This window comes from Epinephelus lanceolatus, chromosome 20, assembly GCF_041903045.1.
Source record: "Epinephelus lanceolatus isolate andai-2023 chromosome 20, ASM4190304v1, whole genome shotgun sequence".
Taxonomy (NCBI): domain Eukaryota; kingdom Metazoa; phylum Chordata; class Actinopteri; order Perciformes; family Serranidae; genus Epinephelus; species Epinephelus lanceolatus.
This window is the reverse complement of record NC_135753.1, coordinates 28,075,948-28,099,754: the sequence shown is the minus strand read 5'-3', so window position 1 is coordinate 28,099,754 and position 23,807 is coordinate 28,075,948. Positions and strand designations below refer to the sequence as shown.

Genomic DNA, 23,807 nt, shown 5'->3' with positions numbered 1-23,807 from the left:
GTAATCTGTAGCCTATAGCTCGGCTTTAGCTTCTAACTATCTTCATCTTTTTAACCTGTTGTTGCTGCTGAGTCAGTTTGACATCCTGGATATATCCTTCAAACACAGACTGTAGACCCCTCTGTCTGCTTCTCTCTGGAATCAAAAATATGATAATATTTCTTCAGGGAGTGCAGTTAGTTACAGTGAAGGCTCCATGCTTACTCCGACAGCTTGTCGGACCATTACAAAGGGGCTGGGCTTAGTGAAAGGTCAATTCAGGAAGAAATATTATACTTTTTACTTCACTACAGTCAGCTTTAGTTACTAGATGCTTTGCAAATTAGGAATTTTGAACACAAAGAGCTTATAAAAGATGTTCTAAAGTAATGTACTCTCCAGTATGTACAAATACAGCTGAAACGAAAATTCGATTACCTCCTGACCAGCCTTTGGTACCCATTTTCATTTCTCCTACCTAAGTGGGACATGATAAATATGAAAAACTATGCATTGTATTTGAACATTAAGTAGTTTTTGAAAACAATATGTCCTCATATGGGGACACTGGGTTTATTTTTAATGTTCATAAGTGTATTATAAAGTATAAAACAGTTTATTTCAATGCCTAACATTTTTGTGTAGAAACAAAGCCATGTGGGCTGGGCATAAGGTGCATCAAACCCAAAATGTAATGTCATCATATGAGAATACATGGGGTAGGTTAGTCACATAGTCGATTGTGTCACAGCCTCTGCTGCAGCTACCTCTCCCTCCTAACCAGGAGGTCTATGGAGCTACATTAGGGTCAAATGTTTTGTACTTGAAAAAATAAAATCTGAAACTGAAAATTCATGTGTTGATCTTGAATTTTGAAAAATACAACAATGTATTCAAAATAAAAATAAGTGTATGAAACGTTTTTTCAGGTTAAACATAATTTTGATTCATTTTGGTAATTCTTTTGAATGAATAATTTATTTTCACTTTTCACTTCCATATGTATTTTAACACTTGAGGTCTTATTTTTTTCAGTTGCATGTTTTATCTTTTCAGATTCAGATCTTATTTTTTACAGTTTCAAATCTTATTTTTTCACTTTCAAATCTTTTTTTCACTTTCAGATCTTATTTTTTCAGTTTCAAATCTGTTTTTTGAGTTTCAGACTTTTGACCCTGATGTGGCGTGGGGGGCGTGGCATCAACTGAGGGGGGTGTGGAATCATGAGTGACAGTGCCTTCAGGGAACGTAGGAACTAAAAAATTTCTGACTCAACACTTATATACAGCATATTCATGTGACTGGCAGTGTAAAAATTGATGCCAGTGACAAACTTCCATTTAGAAATCTGTTTTAGACAGTACTGAGCACCAACTGCAGTATAAGAGCGATAAATTATGCCAGATTTTGCAGATCAACAGCCACATTTTATGTGCTGATATGTCCAATTTCCACATAGCACTGTGAACGCAGCGTAGTGTCCACTTTGCGATGATGGCGTCTGGTCGGTCGGGTCAATCTGCTGGAGCCCATACATCCAGCACACAGGTGAGAAATGTTAACTAAGCTCTGGGAAATCATAACAAGTATTAAGGGGTCGTTTTTGTGACAACATACATTTTCACAGCTCCATCGTCACGGCCCTGTTGATGCTTCCACATCCAGACGTGTCCCCTGGATGAAACCTTTGAGCTTGGGGAAAAGGAAACAATCCTAAAACACCTCCCTACTCACCTGGTGCCACAAAAATCACCTGGAGCCAGGTCAGGTGAGTAGGGAGGTGTTTTAGGATTGTTTCTGATGGACTCGAGGCTCATCCTACTCTCCAGTGTGCTATGTGTGAGCTCAGTCCTGCGTGTTCTTTAATGAAGCAATAGGAGAAGATATTCGGTCTCAGTTAATGTAGTTTATTAAGCAGTAAAGGAATAAAATTACAGAGCTCTGGGTCTCAACTTCATGTCCCTGACGAACAACAAAGGTGTGTCAGTTCACAAAGTCTGACCTCCTGTCCTTCCCCTGACCCAGTATATTTGAGCGTAACAGAGTGTCATTGTGCACGCAAGGCGTTGTCCTATTCTCATTGGCAGTTCCACTTCCTCCTTTACCACGCCACGCCCCTGCCTCGTGTTAATCTGACTCCTTCCCGCTGGCGGTGGGGGCGTGGTTCTTGTTTTGAAAGACAAGAGAACAACACAAGTCCCTACACGTGCTGTACCTTACTATCTGTTCATCACTTTCTATTCTTTTTACCATATATGAAACTAATTATCTAAGCATTGCGGTATGTGCTCCTCAGACTTCATGTCTCTTCCTCTCCTGTACTTCTCCACTTCTGCAAAGCAAACACATTCAGATCAGCTGAAATCATCTCAGTATTCTCATTGTTCACACATCTAAAACTTATATAGTGAAACACAACTTATAGTAAAACACATAAAATCATTCTATTCCCAACATTTCCTTTTCCCCAAGCTCAAAGGTTTCATCCAGGGGACACATTTACTGGATGAGGAAGCATCAACAGGGCCGTGATGATGGAGCTGTGGGCAATCACACTTTCCAGCTCTGACAAATTCGCCACTTAAAAGACGTCACAAAAAAAATATGTTGTCACAAAAAACGACCCCTTAATACTTGTTATGATTTCCCAAAGCTTAGTTAACATTTCTCACCTGTGTGCTGGATGTATGGGCTCCAGCAGATTGACCCGACCGACCGGACGCCATCATCGCAAAGTGGACACTACGCTGCGTTCACAGTGCTATGTGGAAATCGGACATATCAGCACTTAAAATGTGGCTGTTGATCTGCAAAATCTGGCATAATTTATTGCTCTTATACTGCAATTGGTGCTCAGTACTGTCTAAAACAGATTTCTAAATGGAAGTTTGTCACTGGCATCAATTTTTACACTGCCAGTCACATGAATATGGTGTATATAAGTGTTGAGTCAGAAATTTTTTAGTTCCTACGTTCCCTGAAGGCACTGTCACTCATGATTCCACACCCCTCTCAGTTGATGCCATGCCCCCCACGCCACATCAGGGTCAAAAGTCTGAAACTCAAAAAACAGATTTGAAACTGAAAAGAAAAGATCTGAAAGTAAAAAAAAGACCTGAAAGTGAAAAAATAAGATTTGAAACTGTAAAAAATAAGATCTGAATCTGAAAAGATAAAACATGCAACTGAAAAAAATAAGACCTCAAGTGTTAAAATACATATGGAAGTGGAAAGTGAAAATAAATTATTCATTCAAAAGAATTACCAAAGTGAATCAAAATTATATTTAACCTGAAAAAAACATTTCATACACTTATTTTTATTTTGAATACATTGTTGTATTTTTCAAAATTCAAGACCAACACATGAATTTTCAGTTTCAGATTTTATTTTTTCAAGTACAAAACATTTGACCCTAATGTAGCTCCGTAGAGGTCCCCCCTCCCCTCTCTCACTCTCTCTTTCCCTCCCAGGCATGCAGGAGTCGGGCAGCTGCTAACCATCTACAGTCTACCCTGCTTCAAATACTGGGCTCCAACTTCAGCACGCAGCCAGATCCTAGACTCAGCTACACAGTCAGTCTTGTTCAAGCCTCTTTGTTAATTCTTGCCTCTTGATTAGCTTGCTAATACCTAATACCTGTATCCCTGTGCCCTTAGCATTATCTTGGTTCGACTTCTACTCAACTTGGAAATCGGCTCCATTCTCTTCTGCTCGCTGGAAGCCCCCTGGCTCCCACCCCCTTCTGCCAGCTCCCTCAGCCCAGCCCCCCGCTCCACTTCCCTGCCTCAGACTCTAGCCACCAGTTACTCCTCTTCAACTTAATCTGTATATAAATTACCCCTTTGATTCTGCTCCCAGTCTGTCTCTGTCTTCATTTGGGTTAACAATACAGAAAATTAACTGCCTACTATTTTGATCATTGTTTATTTTTGACATTTCATGGCCCCAGCTTCACAAGTCTAAGGAGTTGCTGCTTTTCCCTTTAATAATTCTAATATTTTCTATTTATTTTAAATGATTTATACGGAGCCCCTAAAGGGACATGGAAGGGAAAAAAAATAGATGGTTGGAAAAAAAAAAAGTACTTTTGCAATATCTCGCAAAACTTTCCTTTAAGTAATGTACTTCCAGGTCAGTTTGGCCCATAGAGACTGCAAACAAACGCAACAATAGAGCGCATTCACCCATGGGAGAGGCTCATAGAGTTTTATTTTGAGATTGGCTTCAAATATAAAGACATTAAATCAGTGCTCGCGAGTAAACACGGTTTTCATGTAAGTGAGAGCATAGACATATATACATAGACGCTGCATTGACTGCCGCTGCCTATTGGAGCCGATGTCCTCGCCGGCCGCCATCTTGGATGGGTCTCGCTTCGCCTCCACAGTGCATTCACTTCTATTGAGGAAGGAGCAAGTAAAATAGAATAACTCACTGAATTTTCAACTGATTTTCACGCGCTTTGGTTTGTTACAAACGGCACACATGTAGTTATGATACAGGATGCTTTCGTACATTAAAAATGCAGGATTTCATGCTTTAATACTTTCTGCAGATAGCATGTTATTTAGATCACAACACAGTTCTTTTATTCACCTCAACCCCAGAGTGGGATATATATATATATATATATGTATAGGCTATATATATATACAGTACAGGCCAAAAGTTTGGACACACCTTCTCATTCAATGCGTTTTCTTTATTTTCATGACTATTTACATTGTAGATTCTCACTGAAGGCATCAAAACTATGAATGAACACATGTGGAGTTATGTACTTAACAAAAAAAGGTGAAATAACTGAAAACATGTTTTATATTCTAGTTTCTTCAAAATAGCCACCCTTTGCTCTGATTACTGCTTTGCACACTCTTGGCATTCTCTCCATGAGCTTCAAGAGGTAGTCACCTGAAATGGTTTCCACTTCACAGGTGTGCCTTATCAGGGTTAATTAGTGGAATTTCTTGCTTTATCAATGGGGTTGGGACCATCAGTTGTGTTGTGCAGAAGTCAGGTTAATACACAGCCGACAGCCCTATTGGACAACTGTTAAAATTCATATTATGGCAAGAACCAATCAGCTAACTAAAGAAAAACCAGTGGCCATCATTACTTTAAGAAATGAAGGTCAGTCAGTCCGGAAAATTGCAAAAACTTTAAATGTGTCCCCAAGTGGAGTCGCAAAAACCATCAAGCGCTACAACGAAACTGGCACACATGAGGACCGACCCAGGAAAGGAAGACCAAGAGTCACCTCTGCTTCTGAGGATAAGTTCATCCGAGTCACCAGCCTCAGAAATCGCAAGTTAACAGCAGCTCAGATCAGAGACCAGATGAATGCCACACAGAGTTCTAGCAGCAGACCCATCTCTAGAACAACTGTTAAGAGGAGACTGCGCGAATCAGGCCTTCATGGTCAAATAGCTGCTAGGAAACCACTGCTAAGGAGAGGCAACAAGCAGAAGAGATTTGTTTGGGCCAAGAAACACAAGGAATGGACATTAGACCAGTGGAAATCTGTGCTTTGGTCTGATGAGTCCAAATTTGAGATCTTTGGTTCCAACCGCCGTGTCTTTGTGAGACGCAGAAAAGGTGAACGGATGGATTCCACATGCCTGGTTCCCACTGTGAAGCATGGAGGAGGAGGTGTGATGGTGTGGGGGTGTTTTGCTGGTGACACCGTTGGGGATTTATTCAAAATTGAAGGCACACTGAACCAGCATGGCTACCACAGCATCCTGCAGCGACATGCCATCCCATCCGGTTTGCGTTTAGTTGGACGATCATTTATTTTTCAACAGGACAATGACCCCAAACACACCTCCAGGCTGTGTAAGGGCTATTTGACCAAGAAGGAGAGTGATGGAGTGCTGCGGCAGATGACCTGGCCTCCACAGTCACCGGACCTGAACCCAATCGAGATGGTTTGGGGTGAGCTGGACCGCAGAGTGAAGGCAAAGGGGCCAACAAGTGCTAAACACCTCTGGGAACTCCTTCAAGACTGTTGGAAAACCATTTCAGGTGACTACCTCTTGAAGCTCATGGAGAGAATGCCAAGAGTGTGCAAAGCAGTAATCAGAGCAAAGGGTGGCTATTTTGAAGAAACTAGAATATAAAACATGTTTTCAGTTATTTCACCTTTTTTTGTTAAGTACATAACTCCACATGTATTCATTCATAGTTTTGATGCCTTCAGTGAGAATCTACAATGTAAATAGTCATGAAAATAAAGAAAACGCATTGAATGAGAAGGTGTGTCCAAACTTTTGGCCTGTACTGTATATATACAGTATTTATATACTGTATAAACATACTGTATAAACACCATATACACAATACAAAACACAGTATAGCATATTATGTATAGCATAATATGTAGATCTGAGGTTTGCTCAAACTGTCAGCTCCTTTAAATCAGGGCTAAAAACACTATTGTTTACTGAAGTGTACTCTTAGATTAAATACTTACCTGCTGTATTCTGCTGCCCGTACTTTTTAACTACACACTGCTGATTTATGCCTTTTATAATTTTACTTCTTTTCTTATCCTGACGGTTCAATGTATTGAGCCTGTTTTTATTTTATGTTACTGTATTTTATTATTATCACTATCATTCTCAATTTCTATTTCTCTTTTCAATCGACTGTTTTTATTGTTTTAAATTGTGTCTTGTTGCTTTTAATGTCTCTGTAAAGCACTTTGAATTACCTTGTGTTGAATTGTGCTATACAAATAAACTTGCCTTGCCTTGCCTTGCCTTGCCTTGCCTAGCACACCTTTGTGCACATATTCACTTTTCCACCAGCTGTGCTGCAAATATCCCCTGCCGCTCATCCTTCTGTATCTTTTTTCAAATTATCTTGACCACAGTCCCATTTTCATAGTTATAATACCAATACCAAAATTAATTTCAGTGTTTATGTAAATACTGAAAATGTTTTTTACTACTTTTGAGGGATCACAGCAGTCAGTGTAATAAGAATAACTTTACTAATCCCCGAAAAGAAAATTTCAAAGAAGTCTGTAAGATCATCTATTTAACAAAGAATTATTAAGTCTGATGGCTGTGGGTATAAAAGAGAGTGTGTGTGTGAGAAATAAACTCAATCAACAATAGAACTTTTTCTTTATTAAAATATATTAATAAATGTATTAATATGCTATACTATGTTTTGTATTGTGTATATTGTGTTTATACAGTGTATATATATGTGTGTGTATATCTATATCTATCTATAGCCTATAGGCTATATATATATACATATATGTATATGTATATATATATATATATATATATATATATATATATATTTATATTTATGTATATATATCCATCCCACTCTGGGGTTGAGGTGAATAAAATAACTGTGTTGTGACCTAAATAACATGCTGTTGCTATCTGCATAAAGTATTAAAGCATGAAATCCCTCATTTTTAATGTACAAAAGCATCCTGTATCATAACTATATGTGTGCCGTTTGTAACAAACCAAACCGCGTGAAAATCAGTTGAAAATTCAGCGAGTTATTCTATTTTACTTGTGCATACAGCTCCTTCCTCAATAGAAGTGAATGCACTGTGGAGGCGAAGCGAGACCCATCCAAGATGGCGGCCGGCGAGGACGTGCTCAGGCAGTTGATGCGGCGTCTATGTATATATGTCTATGAGTGAGAGACATCTGAAGCGACTACTTAACGTAAGAGGACACTTCGGGTATGTGGGGGGCGGGAAGATGGCGGACTGAGAGGCCGTTTACACGTACACGGTGATTTTGATAAACGGAGACATCTTCCTTCGTTTGTGCCCTTCGTTTACACGCAAACGGAGAGTTCTCCTCTGAAAACGAGTCTTTCTAAAAACTCTGGCCAGAGTGGAGATTTTGGAAAATTCCGGTTGCGCGTTTGCATGTAAACTGAGATACGTTTATGAAAATAGCCGGCAACGTGTAAACGGCCTCTGAGCGGTCGTGTTAGTGAGCTACTCCTACTTAAATTTCCTCAAACAAGTGTTTTAACTTCTTATCCCCACCGTAAGACTATTCTAGAAGTTAGAGGCCGTTTACACGTTGCCGGCTATTTTCATAAACGGACATTTCACCGTCTCCGTTTTCAAAAAGATCTTCGTTTACACTTACTTGTGTATATATACACAAGAGCGTGCTAAACCTGTAGGTGGCAGTGTAACGAGAAGCTCAAGCCTTCCATGTATCCATTGTCACCATAGCAACATAGGTCGCACTTTTTACACAGGCGCAAGTTCCGGCTCATACTGTGACGTGGGCTGCCTATAACTCCGTTTATCTGCGTTTATCTCAGTTTACATGCAAACGCACAACCGGAGTTTTCCAAAATCTCCACTCTGGCCGGAGTTTTTAGAAAGACTCATTTTCAGAGGAGAAATCTCCGTTTGCGTGTAAACAAAGGGCACAAACGAAGGAAGATGTCTCCGTTTATCAAAATCACCATGTACGTGTAAACGGCCTCTCAATTAAGTACTTTTCCTCGAAATACACAACAAAATGAGCCAGTCTCGTCTGAAAAATAACGACCGAGGGGGTGAACACGACTATGCTCAACAGGATCTTGTGGAGATGGAGACCGATTGCTCCGGCGAAAAGCGGGGTCTGGATGAAATATGTCAGTCAGCCCCATCAACACCATCCAAAGGAGAACATACCCGCAAGGTAGTGAAAGTTACTGACGATGAAGTGACAAATTCTACCATTCTAGCCGCTATTAACACGCTGGCTACGAGATTTGACCTGCAAGAAAAGAAGCTAGAAGACCTTAGCGTACAGATGAAGCAGAACTGTGCCCTGATAGCTAACCTCACTAAGGCATCTGAGTTCAACGCTATGGAGGTGAAGGACTGTAAAACTAAGGTATCGGTGATGGAGAAAGAGCTAAATAGCCTGCGGGCAGAATGTGTGGCTCTGAAGGAGAGGTCCAGAGAACAAGACCGATACAAACGCAGGTGGAACTTAAGGATTAAAGGAATACCGGAAAAAATCAGTGAAGATACGAGAGGTGAAGTCATTCGCCTCCTCAGTAAGATAGCACCACACTGGGAGCAGAAAATGGATGATATCGTCGACACAGTGCATCGGATTGGACAAAGAACTGAGAACAGAACACGCTACATCATCATCCAATTCACACGGAGGCAGCATCGTGATGCATTTTGGAAGCTGACAAAGGACTCGAGAGTGTGCCAGGAAGCCGGAGTGAAGTTTGTGGAGGATCTCACACAGGAGGACAGGCTGGCGAGAGCAGCGCTGTGGCCATGGATCAGCCAGGCAAAGAAGGCGGGCGAGAAGGCTTATTTCAGAGGCCCATTTGCTTTCATTAACGGTCGCCGTATCCAAGAATGATTTGATTGTTGTTTGAAAGATGTGTCATTCTATTGGACACATAAATATCTGAAAAGGTACGTGGGGGAATGTTTACAGAGGAAGTCTCTACTCGTTTTTTCAGAGTAAAAGAAAAAAAAGAAAAAAAAAACTCTTTTTCACTCTTTTCTTTTTAACTGTTTGATTGTTGTTTGCTGCGAGGTTAACCAGTGAATGAACGTTTTGAAAGCCAATTTATCTTTTATTTCACTGAATACAAGGGGTCTCAAGGACAATGTAAAAAGAAAAGCTATTTTTTTATACTGCAAAGGACAAAAAGCTCATTGTGTCTTCCTGCAAGAAACGCATTCATGTGCTTCTGACACCACCTTCTGGACGAGTCAGTGGGGAGACATTGTGCTGTTCAGTCATGGTTCCAACAAATCTGCAGGTGTTGCCATTTGTTTTAATAGATGTCCTGGAAACGTAATTACACATAAAGCTGATGAAAATGGTCATTGGTTGGCAGTTGTTTTAAACATTGAAGGTTCGTTTGTTATTCTAATTAACATTTATGGTTATAGTACCCTCAATCTAAATAAGCTTATGTTATCAGAAATCTCTGATATTGTCACTAAATACAGAAATGTTTACAGCACAAACCTGATCTTGTTCGGAGGAGATTTTAATTTAGCTCCTGATGACTGGCTTGATAGATGTCCATCTAAATTCAGTAATAATCATTATAATACAACTCTACTTGACTTCTGTAATACTCATGCACTTATTGACATATGGAGAAATAGGAATATGAATATCAGTCAATTTTCATGGATAAAACCGAATGGAAATGCCAGATCTCGAATTGACTTATGGTTATCAACACTTGAACTAGTAGATTTTGTTTCAGATGTATCAATGTCAAGTGCACCCCTAACTGATCATTGCCTTTTATCTCTTGTGCTACAACCTTCACTACACAATAACAAAAGAAAAACACACTGGAAATTTAATGGTGACCTTCTGAAATGTGATGAATATTGTAATTTAATTAAAGATTTGATATTAGAGATAAAATTTGACTCAACAATAGGTAGCTATTGTAATAGGTGGGAGTTTTTTAAGTACAGGGTCAGACAAATCTCAATCAAATTTGGGAAAAAAAGAAGCAAAGCTCTCAGGGAACAGGAATTTAAGCTAGTACAAGATATTGATAACTGCTGTAAAAAGACACCTATGTCAGAGTCAGACAAAAATATATTCATAAACCTCCAATCGAAACTAGATGAAATGTACTTGAGGAAAGCACAAGGGGCATATGTAAGATCCAGGGCCAAATGGTTAGAAGAGGGGGAGAAAAATACTGCGTACTTCTGTGGCTTAGAAAAAAAAAGACAAGAAAGAAATGCAATTAATGTGCTTATGATAAATGATGTCGAATGCACGGACTCTAAACAGCTGTCTAATGAAGTCCATAGATTTTACAAAGATTTATATTCCTCGTCTCATTCTAAAGAGAAATCTGATGCCCTTTTCCAAAGTATTAAACATCACATCCCCAAAATCAGCACTGATTTCAAGGAACTATGTGATGCTGAAATTGAAATGTATGAATTGGATAATGCAATCAAAAAACTTAGTTTAGGGAAAGCACCTGGACAAGATGGGTTATCGTCAAATTTTTATAAATTTTTTTGGAATGAAATAAAAGAACTGTTATTTTTTGCTATTTATGAATGCTTCACGAACAAGTCCCTAATGCCCACAATGAAGCAAGGATTAATAACCCTTATCCCCAAACCTGGCAAGGATAAAAAATACTTGGAGAATCTGAGACCTATTACACTACTTAATGTCGATTATAAATTGTTTGCCCATGTTATTGCTGACAGATTAAAAGAAGGTATGGCACAAATTATCAGTGAAACACAATCTGGCTTCCTTAAAGAACGCTCCATCCATAACAATATCAGGCTAGTGTTGGATTTACTTGATTATAGTGACAGAATTGAGGATGATGGTTTCATTTTATTTTTAGATTTTTGCAAGGCATTCGATAGAGTGGAACACCCTTTTATTTTGGACACTTTGCAACACTTCGGTTTTGGTGATGGCTTCAGAGAGATCATCAATATGCTTTATAATGACATAAATAGTTCAGTATCATTACCATTTGGCACCTGCAGTAGATTTGAGGTGAGAAGGGGTATCCGTCAAGGTTGCCCTGCCTCTCCTCTACTCTTTATTATGGCGACGGAGATTTTAGCTATTATGTTAAAAAATAGTGAGGATGTCAAGCAGCTAAATGTTATGGGTTGTCCCTTAGTTGTAAGCCAACTAGCGGACGATACAACTTTATTTCTAAAAAATGCCGCTCAAATACCGAAAGCTCTAAAAATTATTTCCTCCTTCTCAGAAGCTTCTGGTCTTAAGTTGAATTTAAATAAATGTGAATTGATGGCGATTCATGACCAACCTCTAACATCTATTGAAGGCATTCCAATCAAAAAAGAAGTCAAATATTTAGGAATTACAGTGTCTAAGGATTTGAAAGATAGAGAGAGGGCTAACTTTGAGAACATTCTGAAAAAAAGTAAAACAATTTTGAATACATGGTTACAAAGGGACTTATCTATTTTCGGAAGAATTTTGCTTTCAAAAATGGAAGGTCTATCGAGATTGATTTACCCAGCGTACTCTTTGAACATCCCTGATCATATAATTAAGATTATTAATCAAAACAATTTTAATTTTATTTGGAAAAATAGACATCATTATATTAGGAAGAATGATGTCATTAAATCTTTGGAAGAAGGAGGTTTGAATGCAATTGATTTCGATCCCATGAATGGCTCACTAAAGCTGAAGTGGTTGCAGAGTTTTATCAAACAGTATGAAAATTTTTGGTTTAATCTTCCTATGAAGTTGTTTCTGGATTTTGGGGGTGTGGAATTTTTATTGAATTGTGATTTTGAAATAAGTAAACTGCCAGTCAAACTTTCCAAATTTCACCAACAGGTCCTCCATTATTGGAAATTAATATTCAAACATAATTTCTCCCCCCACAATACTCCAATATGGAATAATAGATATATTTTGATAAAAAAGAAGTCCTTTTACTTCAAAGAATGGTCAGACCAAGGAATCTGGTCTATCCTACATTTATTGGATGACAGAGGCAATATATTGGAATTTACAGAATTCAGGAACAAGTACAACTTAAACTGTACCAGAGAATTATTTAGTGATGCGATTAAAGCAATACCTCAAGCTCTTATAGCTACAATCAAAGGATATTTATTTTATGAATCAACAATACCTCAAATGTACCCTTTATTCATTCAAGACTGTCTTTTTTCAGCTGATAAATGTAGCAAAAATCAATTTCTAAGATCTTTACTTTCCAAAGGATGTTTCCCATCGCCCTTAAAAAGAAGATCCATATTAGAAAGATACACTACTGCTGCATCCACCGCTAAGAGAATTAGATGTAACTATTTGAAATTTTCTATTCCACCGAAAGCTAAAGAAGTGCACTTTAAGACAATGAATGAGATTTATCCATGTAAAGAACTATTGCGCCTTAGATTTAATGTTGATGTTAATGAATGTACATTCTGTGAAAATAACATTGAAACTCAGGAACACCTTTTCTTCTCATGTAACATTTCTGATAGGTTTTGGAAAGATCTTTATCAGTGGTTCTTGGAAAATAACTTGTCTTTGTCACCCCTAAGTTATGAAAATATTCAATTTGGTCTTGTCTTGGAGGACGCAAAAACTGTTTCTATTAAACAGTATCATTATACTTGCAAAATACTTTATACATAAATGTAAATTCATGTCTGTCACACCTCATTTTCATGTTCTGTTGAAGGAGCTTGCTATCTTTTTGGACTCTTTGAAAGAAGTTGGATCTAAGAATGCTGAATGCCTTTACAGTGTGTTATCTGCTTTGTCTTTCAATCTGACCCCAGAAAGTGATAATTGAATTTTTTTATTTTATTTTTATTTATTTATTTACTTATTTTTTTACCCTTTAATTTTATGGCTTTCTATTGTTATTTGGTTATGGTTTCCTAGTTATCCGTTTATGTTACACTCGTTTACGCTCAGTCTAAAACGTAACTGTGCATGTTCACTGCTTATCAGATTTGTTTTAACTAAAAAAGAAAAAAAAATTACAATGACCTCTGAGAAGGAATTTTATTGTTGTATTGAAATATCTGTATATTACTTATTGAAAGGTCATGTAATCTTTGGAATTTAAATAAAGTTAAAAAAAAAAAAAACTTCGGGTATGTATGCAACTTCCGGTATGGACTTCCCGTATGTAGACACGAAGAAGATTAACTTCCGGTATGGACTTCGCGGCGCCCCGCCGTCTTGTCTGCAGCTGGGTCCCTCTCGCAAATAGAGGGAGTCATGGAGGAGGATTTCGAACAGTTTTTGCGGTCTAGAGAGGTCCCTCAAGCGGCCATCATGCACATGAAAAGAGACAAGGTGGGCATAGAATTCATTCAGTAACGTAATAAGTCAGCGTAACAACACAGGGCTTGGAATAACGGTAGATGCTTACTTGGGGAAAAGGGGAGTTAGCATTAATGTTACGCTCGCTGTAATGTTAGCGCTCTAACTTTAAGTTATGCCAGTCCAACAACCATATGTCGTTAGGGTTACAGATGTTGAATTTCGCTTTGCCTTATGTCAAGCTGTGTGTCGTTCTACGCCACAAAATTGGTTACCATGGTAACTGTGGACGCCATGGCAAGAAACACATACTGTAGAGGCTGTCTAAATGTACATGTTCAAAGTAAACATTTCAAGTATTCTAATATTTTCTGTTTGCAGGTTGACAAGGCAGTAATTTCCATTATGACTGATGAGCAAATGGCCAAATATATCACTTCATATGGTGACAGGGTAGCTGCCCTTTCCTTCTGTCAACAAACAATGTGCAACCTTGACAAAGAGACTCTTATACAAAGATTAAGAGATAAAATAGAAACTCGGAAAATGAGATCAAGGACAAAAGGTGTGCTGTGTGGTACATTAGGTGTGCTCCAAAAGCCAGGTGAGGGGATGGCAAGACAGAGAAATACTGCAGGAGAAAAGACTTCCAGGAAGATTGAAATTGGATGGCTTCATTTTCACAGTAATGAATACCATCAAGTGAGGACCAAAAATGGCGGAGGAACAAGACATGCAACTGTGGAAAAAACAACAACTGTTGCTCAGATTTTGGAGCTAGGAAAGGAGCTATTTTTCCCAAATGGGCACTCAACCAAAGGGCAAGCTGACGACTTTACCTTTGAGGTCTGTGATTTTAAAAGAAAGCACATTCCTTTTGATGAGACTGTTGGCAGACTGTATGAACAAACCAAACTGAAGCTGCTTAGATTTTATATTTGCACAAAAGACGAAGGACTTTCAACAGATCAGTCTTCATCTGAAGTGGATGAATGTAGTGAAGATTTTTTATCTGAGGATTTATCTGTCAGCATCACTGAGGGAGCAGATTCACAGTTGACTGAGGATGGATCACACCTTGATGCAGATGATTCAATTACAGATCTACTGGATCATGGACACTCATCTGACAGTGACATAAGCGAACAGGTTTGTGGCAGTAGGAACAATATTTGTTGTAAAGTCATGATGATGTCAGATGGAAGGAGATTTTGTTTGAAGATTACATTTCAGGTAATAACTTCATTAAAAGATAATGCACATGTATTTCATAAAACACAGAGTGAGATTGTGTGCCAACAATGGTAAACACCTATTTTCTCACCAGTAAGAAACATTTTTTTAGTGAGAAATATCACCTGTATACCACTTTGCTGCCAATGTATGGGAAGATGTAAGAATATCTAATAATATTGCTAATGTTGTATATTTCCTAATAGGTTTTAGTGGAGCTTCTTTGAACCATATGTATTTTTTGCACACCATTTGATCTTAAATATGTTCCTCCATTCCATGATTTTAAATTACTGCTGACAATAATTTTGAAAATGTGTCTTTTATTTGTTGTAGAATATGCATTTCCAGTTGCAACCAAGCTCCAAAAAACAAAGAGCAGCTTCTGAGACTGTGACAGCACAAGGTCCAGGAAAATCACATCCCTCTCATTCAACCCCAACAGACATTAAAAAAAACTCACATTGGCCAGGGGCAGGACACCAACACAAGTGATCATGATGAAGTCTGGAATCATCTCCAGCCTTTTAATGATTTCCCTGACTCCTGCTTTGAAATTACTGACCTGACCAGAGCAGTCCCTAATGCCTCTCCACAAACAGAGCCTGACCACATCTGTCGCGTTACTTTTGAAGAGGTTCCAGAAGTAGACGAGGCAGATACAGTTGTATGGGATCCGGAAGAGGACCTTGGCAGAGCAGATGGAGATGAGACAGTTGTGATCACATTGGATAACGTCAACAGTGAGGATGTCACACAGGTAATGATAATGTGATAAGATCAGGAACGTTTTGGGGTAAGGAGGTAGAAATACTAATACAGGTGTTTAAACCAGTAGAAAGAGTGGAATTTACTGCTACTTAAAGTCAGTAAAGTATTTTCTTTCTTTTTTTTTCAAATTTGATTGTATGAAACAATTCAACTGTCCATCCCGACTCCAAAAAAATTAACTATGTCCTATTTTTTATGGCATATGCACTGTTATGTTCCCACACATATGAAATGGCCTACAGTGCTGTGAAACACTTACTGTACCGACTGTAATCTTAGTTCACGCCTTGTTTATTTAGACCTTCATTTTGCCACAGCAATAATTAACATCACATTGCTTATGCTACTGCTTATATGCTGCTACTTCAGAACAATTTAAATAGCAAAAAATCAAAATAATAGCTGATGAAAACCTGAGGATTTCCTCTGTAAGTTATCATTTTACTCTCTTAAGTCAGGCATGTTTGCTTCCACACAATCTCAAAATTCTCCCTTTTTATATCAAATTTCTATATCAAAATATTTTTCCCAAACTTCTATTTCTAATGTATAGTGCTATGTCATGCACAACTTGTCTTAAAAACAAATAAGTCAACAGAGTCCCTTTGAATTGATTCCTGAGATTGTGCAGCAGCACAAATAAACATTGATTTGTGACTTTATGATGCTTTTCTGTTTCTGTAATTTTAGAGGTTTTTGTCTTCTTTTCCATTTCCCAAAATGTATTTGGATTTTTTATGACTATCTCATGGGTGTTCCTGGTTTTAACTAGAAGATAGGATGATGTAGAAGACTAATTTAGAAAGACTTTTATAAATTACAGTCTGCAATCGCATCATAGACTTTAGGGTCAAAATGTCTCCTGTCATTTAATACATTATGTTTCATTCTTCAGAGTGCTGAGATGAATGGAGTGACTATGCAGGCTTTCCAACTCCCATTGCCCTCAGCTAATGACCTGCCTACACTAGCTGTGCAGTCCATACATGGGGAGGCAGTGCAAACTGCACAGGTAAGATGCATCACTGCAAGCAACCCTGAACACATCCTCTAAACTACTGTATGATTTTACATAACTGTTTGGATGTGATATGATGGAGCCTTTGAGCATACCATTTTCTGAAGGTGTGGTAGGTCAGTCTACTCTAGTGCTCAGCTTTTAAAAACATTTGTTTAATGTCCCGTGAGGCTCTGGAGGAGCGCTGATGGGTCTGAAAAAGTAACTGTGATGATGTATATTGAAGTTACCTTGTCTTGGGATTGGAGACAACAATTTTTCAATAGAAAGCCTATGTTGTAAACTGGAGGTGTGCAGTTTGAAAGAAGGTCTCATGGGTGGTTGGGGAGTTTGAGTTGCATTATGGGAAACATAGGATGCAGTATTATTTTGACCTTCACACAAACGTACTAAAAGTTAGGATATTTTCACCTCTGCTTCATTGATTAAACGCTTTTTTGTTTTGTGGATGTTTTGTTCTTCTCACAGGACAGTGGACTGAATCTTTTACCACAAGATTTGCCCTCACATTCAAGCAGCCTGCTTTCCCCATCAACCTCACTTGACTACCCAGGAAATCCTGAGAGCACACGACGTGCATCAATTTGCAGGATAAAGGTTGTTGAAGATCTTTTGGCTGTATTTATGGACAGCAGCATAATACATTTGACTCTAAAGATGGACTTTGTAAATGAAAAACCTATTGATGATGCTGGAATGTCAAGGGAGGTTTACACTGCATTCTGGGAACAGTTTCTTGAACAGTGTGAAGGGGAAACAGAGCGAGTGCCAAGGCTGAGGCCAGATTTCTGTGAGGCTGAATGGCAAGCAGTTGGATGGATCTGGGTGAAAGGATTATTAGACCATGGTGTCATGCCAGTGAGGCTATCAAAGGCTTTCATTTTAGCCTGCATCCATGGCATCGACTCAGTTGATGTAGACATCCTGATGACATCATTTCTCAACTACCTTCCTCCTGTTGAGAGATCAGCTGTTGAGAAGGCTCTCCAGGGCACAATGGAGAAAAGTGATGAAGAGGACTTGCTTGACCTCTTTACAAGGATGGGTTCCCATTTCCTACCTCCAAAGAACAGCATGCAACCTGCCATAGAAACAATGGCTCACAAAGCCATTCTACAAGAGCCAAAATATATAGTTGATTGCTTCTCCACACCCATGGCACTTGTACAGCAGAAACTATCAGACAAGGAAAGTGTGTTGTCTCTGTATGAGTCAAAGAAAGCCACAGGCAAAAGAGTGTTGCAACTGTTTGAAACAACAAAGATGGTGCTGTCTCAGAGAGAGCAGGCAACCTTTAACCATCTCCAACGTTATGTGAAAAATGCTGACCAAACCAAAGCTGAAAAAATCCTGCGTTTCTGTACTGGTTCCTCTGTCATATGTGTTGACAAAATTATGGTATGCTTTAATGCTGAAACTGGACTAAACAGAAGGCCTGTTGCTCATACCTGTGGTGCTACCCTTGAAGTACCATGCACATACAGCTCTTACCCTGAATTTCGCACAGAGTTTGACAACATCCTGTCCAGTAACTATTTTGAAATGGACATCCTGTGAACTTGAGAGCAGTCCTGATCAGGCCTCATAGTAATGGCCTCTTTATTGTATGGTTGATTATATTTTATTTATAATGATTTACTGTTTTTGTTGTTTGTTTTGTCATTGAAACATCTGATGCACTGAACTGTGTGTAGAGCAGTCTGCAATTCTATTTTATTTTTATGCAGTAGTACACCACCATAGTTTTCACATGGATTTAATTTTTTAAATTATGCTTTAAAAATGACTGCAGCTTTCACTTCCATCAGTGTGACCCTAACATGAGCTTCATGGTTAAGCTTGTTGCTAAGAAAGATTACAGAGTTGTCCATCACTGGTGGAATTGTGAATTGTTGGTGTTAACGTGTTAAAGAGTCATACCTGTTGAATTGTGAATTGTTGGTGTTAACGTGTTAAAGAGTCATACCTGTTGAATTGTGAATTGTTGGTGTTAACGTGTTAAAGAGTCATACCTGTTTGATTATTCAGGGGAAAACATTTTTAAGTTAATGTTTACAAAATCTACAGGCTGGTGCGGCCTGTGTGAAATGTGGCTTGGAAAGGCCTAATATGCTCAATTGGCCTTCAGAATGATTATGTAATATTTCCGTTATACTACTGTCATTTATTATTGTCTTACCTCAGCACCGCATTATAACATTGTATCTTTTTTTAGAAATAGAATGTGTGTGCATTTTTGCCATGAAGTGACCTTTATGCATTGTACTTTTTTTTCATATTTTAAAGTTCAAGCTCAATTGGTCTTAATTAAAAAACCAAACTGATATGGCATATTTTTTATTTATTCAGGGTTGCAAGCCAGGATTTCACACTGAAAAACAATACAGAATAATTACTAATAAAAATATTTCCACTGTTAACAAAAATATCAAGTGCTTGTTCTTTTTTCTACCCCTCTCTGATATTTCACAACACAGGTTGTTCATGCAGATATCTTGACTGTGCACTGTCAACTAGATGTCACTTGATGTTTGCACTAGTAGTAGTAGTATTTGAGTCATCTTACAGGCAGGTTCATAAAATATCAACAGGGCTGATGTCTGCATAATGTTTTTAAACATCCAATAGTATGTTAAGAACTTAAGTTTATTTCAAGGCCAGTTTCAGATGAAGTCAGTAACCAAGACAGCATGTTTATTCTTAATGTTAGTAATGCTTTGCCTGACCAGCAGTTCAAAAGCCAAAGATGTTCTCCTATCATAAAATATTGAGGAAAAACAGAATATTCACATTTACAGACTACAAACAGTTTAATTTTAACAGTTACAAATTACTAGTTATCAAAATTGTGGCATTAATTTCCCATTGGTTAATTAAGTGATAAATGGACTGTTTTGGTACTAGTTATGAATTTCACACAGGTTGATTTGGCTTTTGATAGGCTTTATCTCTAAAGCAACATCAGCTGAGGATCAATAGTGTTGTATTTTTACCCATACATCAAGCCAAACATACATCAAATCAAATCAGTTAAAATAACAGAACATAAACATATAGCATGGTTAATGATAGCAATGATAGCAAGGAAAAATACAATACACTATACCAACAGCTCAACTCTCTGGCCCCTACAGGACACAACTCAATACTTGTGACTTACAGAGATACACTGATGGCCTCTCTTAGGTGCATATACAAGTTCACAGCCTGATATGGATCTGTTGGTGGAGTCAGATGAGACTCGGCCATAAAGATATTGCATAGTTCATATAAATCCGGATCGCATGGTATGGTCTGGCGAAAGACACATTGGTTTTTGCACAGTTGAACATGTTCACTTTCAACTGGGGAAAGGAAGTCTCTTGTCCCGTAAAGTTCAGGCAAGGCATACATCACATTAGGCCGACCGCTGGGGACGTTTATGTTCTTTGAGGGCCTGATGGTGTGTGCGTTCCAAACTTGTGCAGTGTCATCCAACTCATCCTGTTAAAAAGAATGCACAAATACATTTAGGAAGAACTGTACATACATGTCAACTTAAATGAGCACTAAATTAGAGCATTAACTCTCTTCTCTCTCCCTCTACCCTCCTCTCTGTGTCCCCCTGAGCTCATCTTTACCTCCTTTCCATTTCTCTCCTCTCCCTCTATCTTTTTCTCTACTATCCCTGTCTCTCTACCCCCCCTCTCCATTTCTCCCCATCTCCCCTTTCTATCGTTTTCTCTTCTCTCCCTGTCTCTCTCTCCACCTTCCCTCCTCTCTGTCTCTCTGCCTCCCCTCTCCCTCTCACATACACAGGCACACATATGAAAACATAATTCATGAACTCACCTGGTTGAGTCCCATGCAACAAAACTGAAGGAGGCTTTTGTCCAGAAATCCACCATCAAAGAACCCGTTGTCTCTGAGGTCTCCAAACAGGGATAACCAGAACTCCACACACTGGCTGCGAAGAAAACCCCACCAATATTCAATTCTCTGATTGGCGGTGCTGGCTCCATCCAAGTAACTGTCAAGGGTGCTGTCTGGGGGAGTGGGGACGAGGAAACGCTGGAAGCCTCTGACACGGCCATTTTCAGTTCCAAGATCGCCTCTCACAATCCGAGGGCAACCCCCTAAACGCTGCACTACGTCCACATAATAACCTCCGATCAACTTTGGGTCACTACTTGTTGTGTAGGCATTGAGCCACATTATTTTCCTCGAAAAACCATCAATATTTCCACTGACACAAATGCCATATGGCTTCAGTTTATCCTAAGAGTCCATGTGCCATATGAAGTTTGGCCCTCTTGAGAAGTAGCTCCGTCGTCTGAGACGTCTTGCCTGCCTTAACGACACTCCTCTCGGATCCAGCTCCTTCAACGCCAAGCGCACATCCTCTTTCCTCACTCGTAGTCCATGTTCTCTGCATTCAGCAAATATCCACCGGTAACCGTGAAGCTGTCCAGAGTACTGTATTTGGTTGCTAATGAATTCAATCAGGACCGCCAAGTCACAGAATTGAGTTTGAGTTTGAGAGTTTTTCGACGAAAGTGTCCTCTTGCGTTAAGTAGTCGCTTCAGATGTCTCTCACTTACATGAAAACCGTGTTTACTCGCGAGCACTGATCTGTCTTTATATTTGAGGCCAATCTCAAAATAAAACTCTATGAGCCTCTCCCATGGGTGAATGCGCTCCATTGTTGCATTTGTTTGCAGTCTCTATGGGCCAAACTGAGCCGGAAGTACATTACTTAAAGGAAAGTTTTGCGAGATCTTGCAAAAGTACTTTTTTTTTTTCTTTTTTCAACCGTCTATTTTTTTCCCTTCCATGTCCCTTTAGGGGCTCCATAGATTTAGATTTATTCTGTCATGATAAAAAAAAATCAATCATTTAATGAATAAAATAATCAGCAGATTATTTTTTCATACTGAAAATTGTCACTGATTGCAGTCTGATGCAGAATAGTTAGAAATAAACTCCACAAATAAACTCCACCTTAGTAATCTACAACAGTAAAATCCTTTAACAATAATAACATTGTGAGTTTCAACAGAACTGCAACAGACCCAGTACCTGCTGAGCCGCCATGGTACAAAAGCAAACAGACTCACTGTTTCAAGACAGACAACAAATTACTAAACTACTGTAGAAATACGTGATCCTTTCTGTGAATGAGGAAGTCAACTCATGAGGCAGTTTGAGCTCATCAAAAATCATGTTTTACTGCACTGTATGTCTTATCTTCTTTTGTGGCATGTTACATTAATCAAAATAGTAACATATTTAAAAAGACATTAGAATATGAAATTCATGTGTTGCACAATGCACACATGTAAAGACTTAACAACCAAAGACTAGACTGGTCTGTATCACTGCTGCTCTACAATCCAGCACTGAAGAGAAAACTTCAGCCAATAAAATTTGTGCCATTGAACTTTGTTCACCTCAAATACCATTAATGTTTTTGAGTCAGTCATCTACACATACAAACAGAAATGATAGACTAAATCAGTGGTTCTCAACTGGTGGGTCCTGGTCCAAAACTGAGACACAGGTCCATTCTGAATGGACTACAATTGACTCGTGAACGTGTCAAACTTGTAAAAAAAAAACAAAACATGATTTATTTTGATGTATAGTGAATTTCCGGCACTGAGCTTTAATTTTGAAGTGCTGTTTCTTGCTAGAGTCAGTGACAAACAGACAGCTACTTGACAGAGACAACAAACTAGCTTGATGGCATGGCCAGATGTAAGTATGACAATAAATATATATTAAAATGTGTGGACCTTGAACTAATGACTGGGGAGAAATCTGGACCCCATGGCTGGACCAGCTAGGAACCACTGGAGTAAATCACTGGTTTCCATCCAGGGAGTCCTGACCCCCACTAGGGGTTGCTGAAGCTTCGTGGTCTTGAGGCCTTGATTTCAAGGAGAGTAAAAAAAACTTTAAAAAAATATACAGTAGACCAGTATATCAGCATTTCATTTATATCAGTTCTTAAATTTAGATAATTTTTCAATATATACACTTAAAATATTCACAGTATACAGGCACAGTGAAGACTTGAACACAAGCTATATTCACAGAGCCTTTACTCTCTGCTAAACAGCCTTATCCTGAAAAAAAAACAAAAAAAACCCTGCACATAATACGGACATAGCATCCTATTATAAGTTTCTAAATTTATCAGGAAAACCCATCTCTGACGCAATATACACAGGAGATAATTTGCTCAAAATTCATCCAAATAACACCTTTTAAACAAACTTCCTTCAGCTATGACATTCACTATTTGGGCAGTTTATCAGTTGTATTGTACTGTTGTTACACATTCATTATAATAAAAGGCTGGGAACATAGACTGTTAAAATAATGGATGTAGCTACCATGAATTGGTCTGTGGACTGACGTTTAGACTGCTGCATGGTGGTGAAGACTGAGTGACATATAGAGGCAAAGCAAATCATGACAAATTCATTTGGATTGTTTCCTTGTCCTGTTCTTTCTTTGCTCCGTTTTTTTTCTCTCTCTGTGTAAAACGTTACAGTACGATCAATAACTATCGTCAAATGCAGAAACAATGTGTGCATCCTCATTTCTGCAATAATTAAAATACAGCTGACTATTTGCTGAAAATCTACCACACAAGAGGCTGCATTACAAAAAAATAAATAAATCAAATAATCAGAAAACATCTCAAAACAAAATGATACAAGAAATTGTGTAATCTTGTACAACAACACAGAATTGCTTGTGGCGCCATGATCACTTGACAGTTTTATTTGCATGTTGTTATTTTTGACTGTAGTTCCTCTTTTTTACATGAAACATCCTGCTCATATAACTGACATTGAATTCTACACAGATGACAACAGCACTCATTTTCTCTTTACTTGTGCATAGAAATACATTTTTACACACAGAAAAACACCAGCAGACAAAGGGTAAGAATTAGTCAGTTTTAGCTTTTAAAAGAAATACATGAAAATGTGCCAGACATGAGCCCAATC

The 23,807-nt window shown here is 38.5% G+C and overlaps 1 protein-coding gene and 2 long non-coding RNA genes across 3 annotated transcripts; 1 reads left to right on the top strand and 2 right to left on the bottom strand.

Annotated features, from left to right (window-relative positions):
* Positions 1 to 2,205: 2,205 nt before the first annotated feature.
* On the bottom strand, positions 2,206 to 2,808 carry LOC144458882 (uncharacterized). The gene is made up of 2 exons (XR_013488251.1): positions 2,652 to 2,808; positions 2,206 to 2,311 (listed from the first exon to the last, which is right to left on the bottom strand). It is a non-coding gene; the product is annotated as an uncharacterized LOC144458882 (long non-coding RNA).
* A 10,654-nt stretch (positions 2,809 to 13,462) lies between these two features.
* Positions 13,463 to 19,234, top strand: LOC144458879 (uncharacterized). Its single transcript, XM_078162661.1, has 5 exons — positions 13,463 to 13,817; positions 14,166 to 14,933; positions 15,354 to 15,777; positions 16,684 to 16,800; positions 17,275 to 19,234. Exons 4-5 carry the CDS (start codon positions 16,693 to 16,695, stop codon positions 18,361 to 18,363), a joined length of 1,197 nt encoding a protein of 398 aa, XP_078018787.1. The 5' UTR covers positions 13,463 to 13,817; positions 14,166 to 14,933; positions 15,354 to 15,777; positions 16,684 to 16,692; the 3' UTR covers positions 18,364 to 19,234.
* LOC144458881 (uncharacterized) lies at positions 19,131 to 21,863 on the bottom strand. The gene is made up of 2 exons (XR_013488250.1): positions 20,638 to 21,863; positions 19,131 to 20,289 (listed from the first exon to the last, which is right to left on the bottom strand). It is a non-coding gene; the product is annotated as an uncharacterized LOC144458881 (long non-coding RNA).
* Positions 21,864 to 23,807: the final 1,944 nt, after the last annotated feature.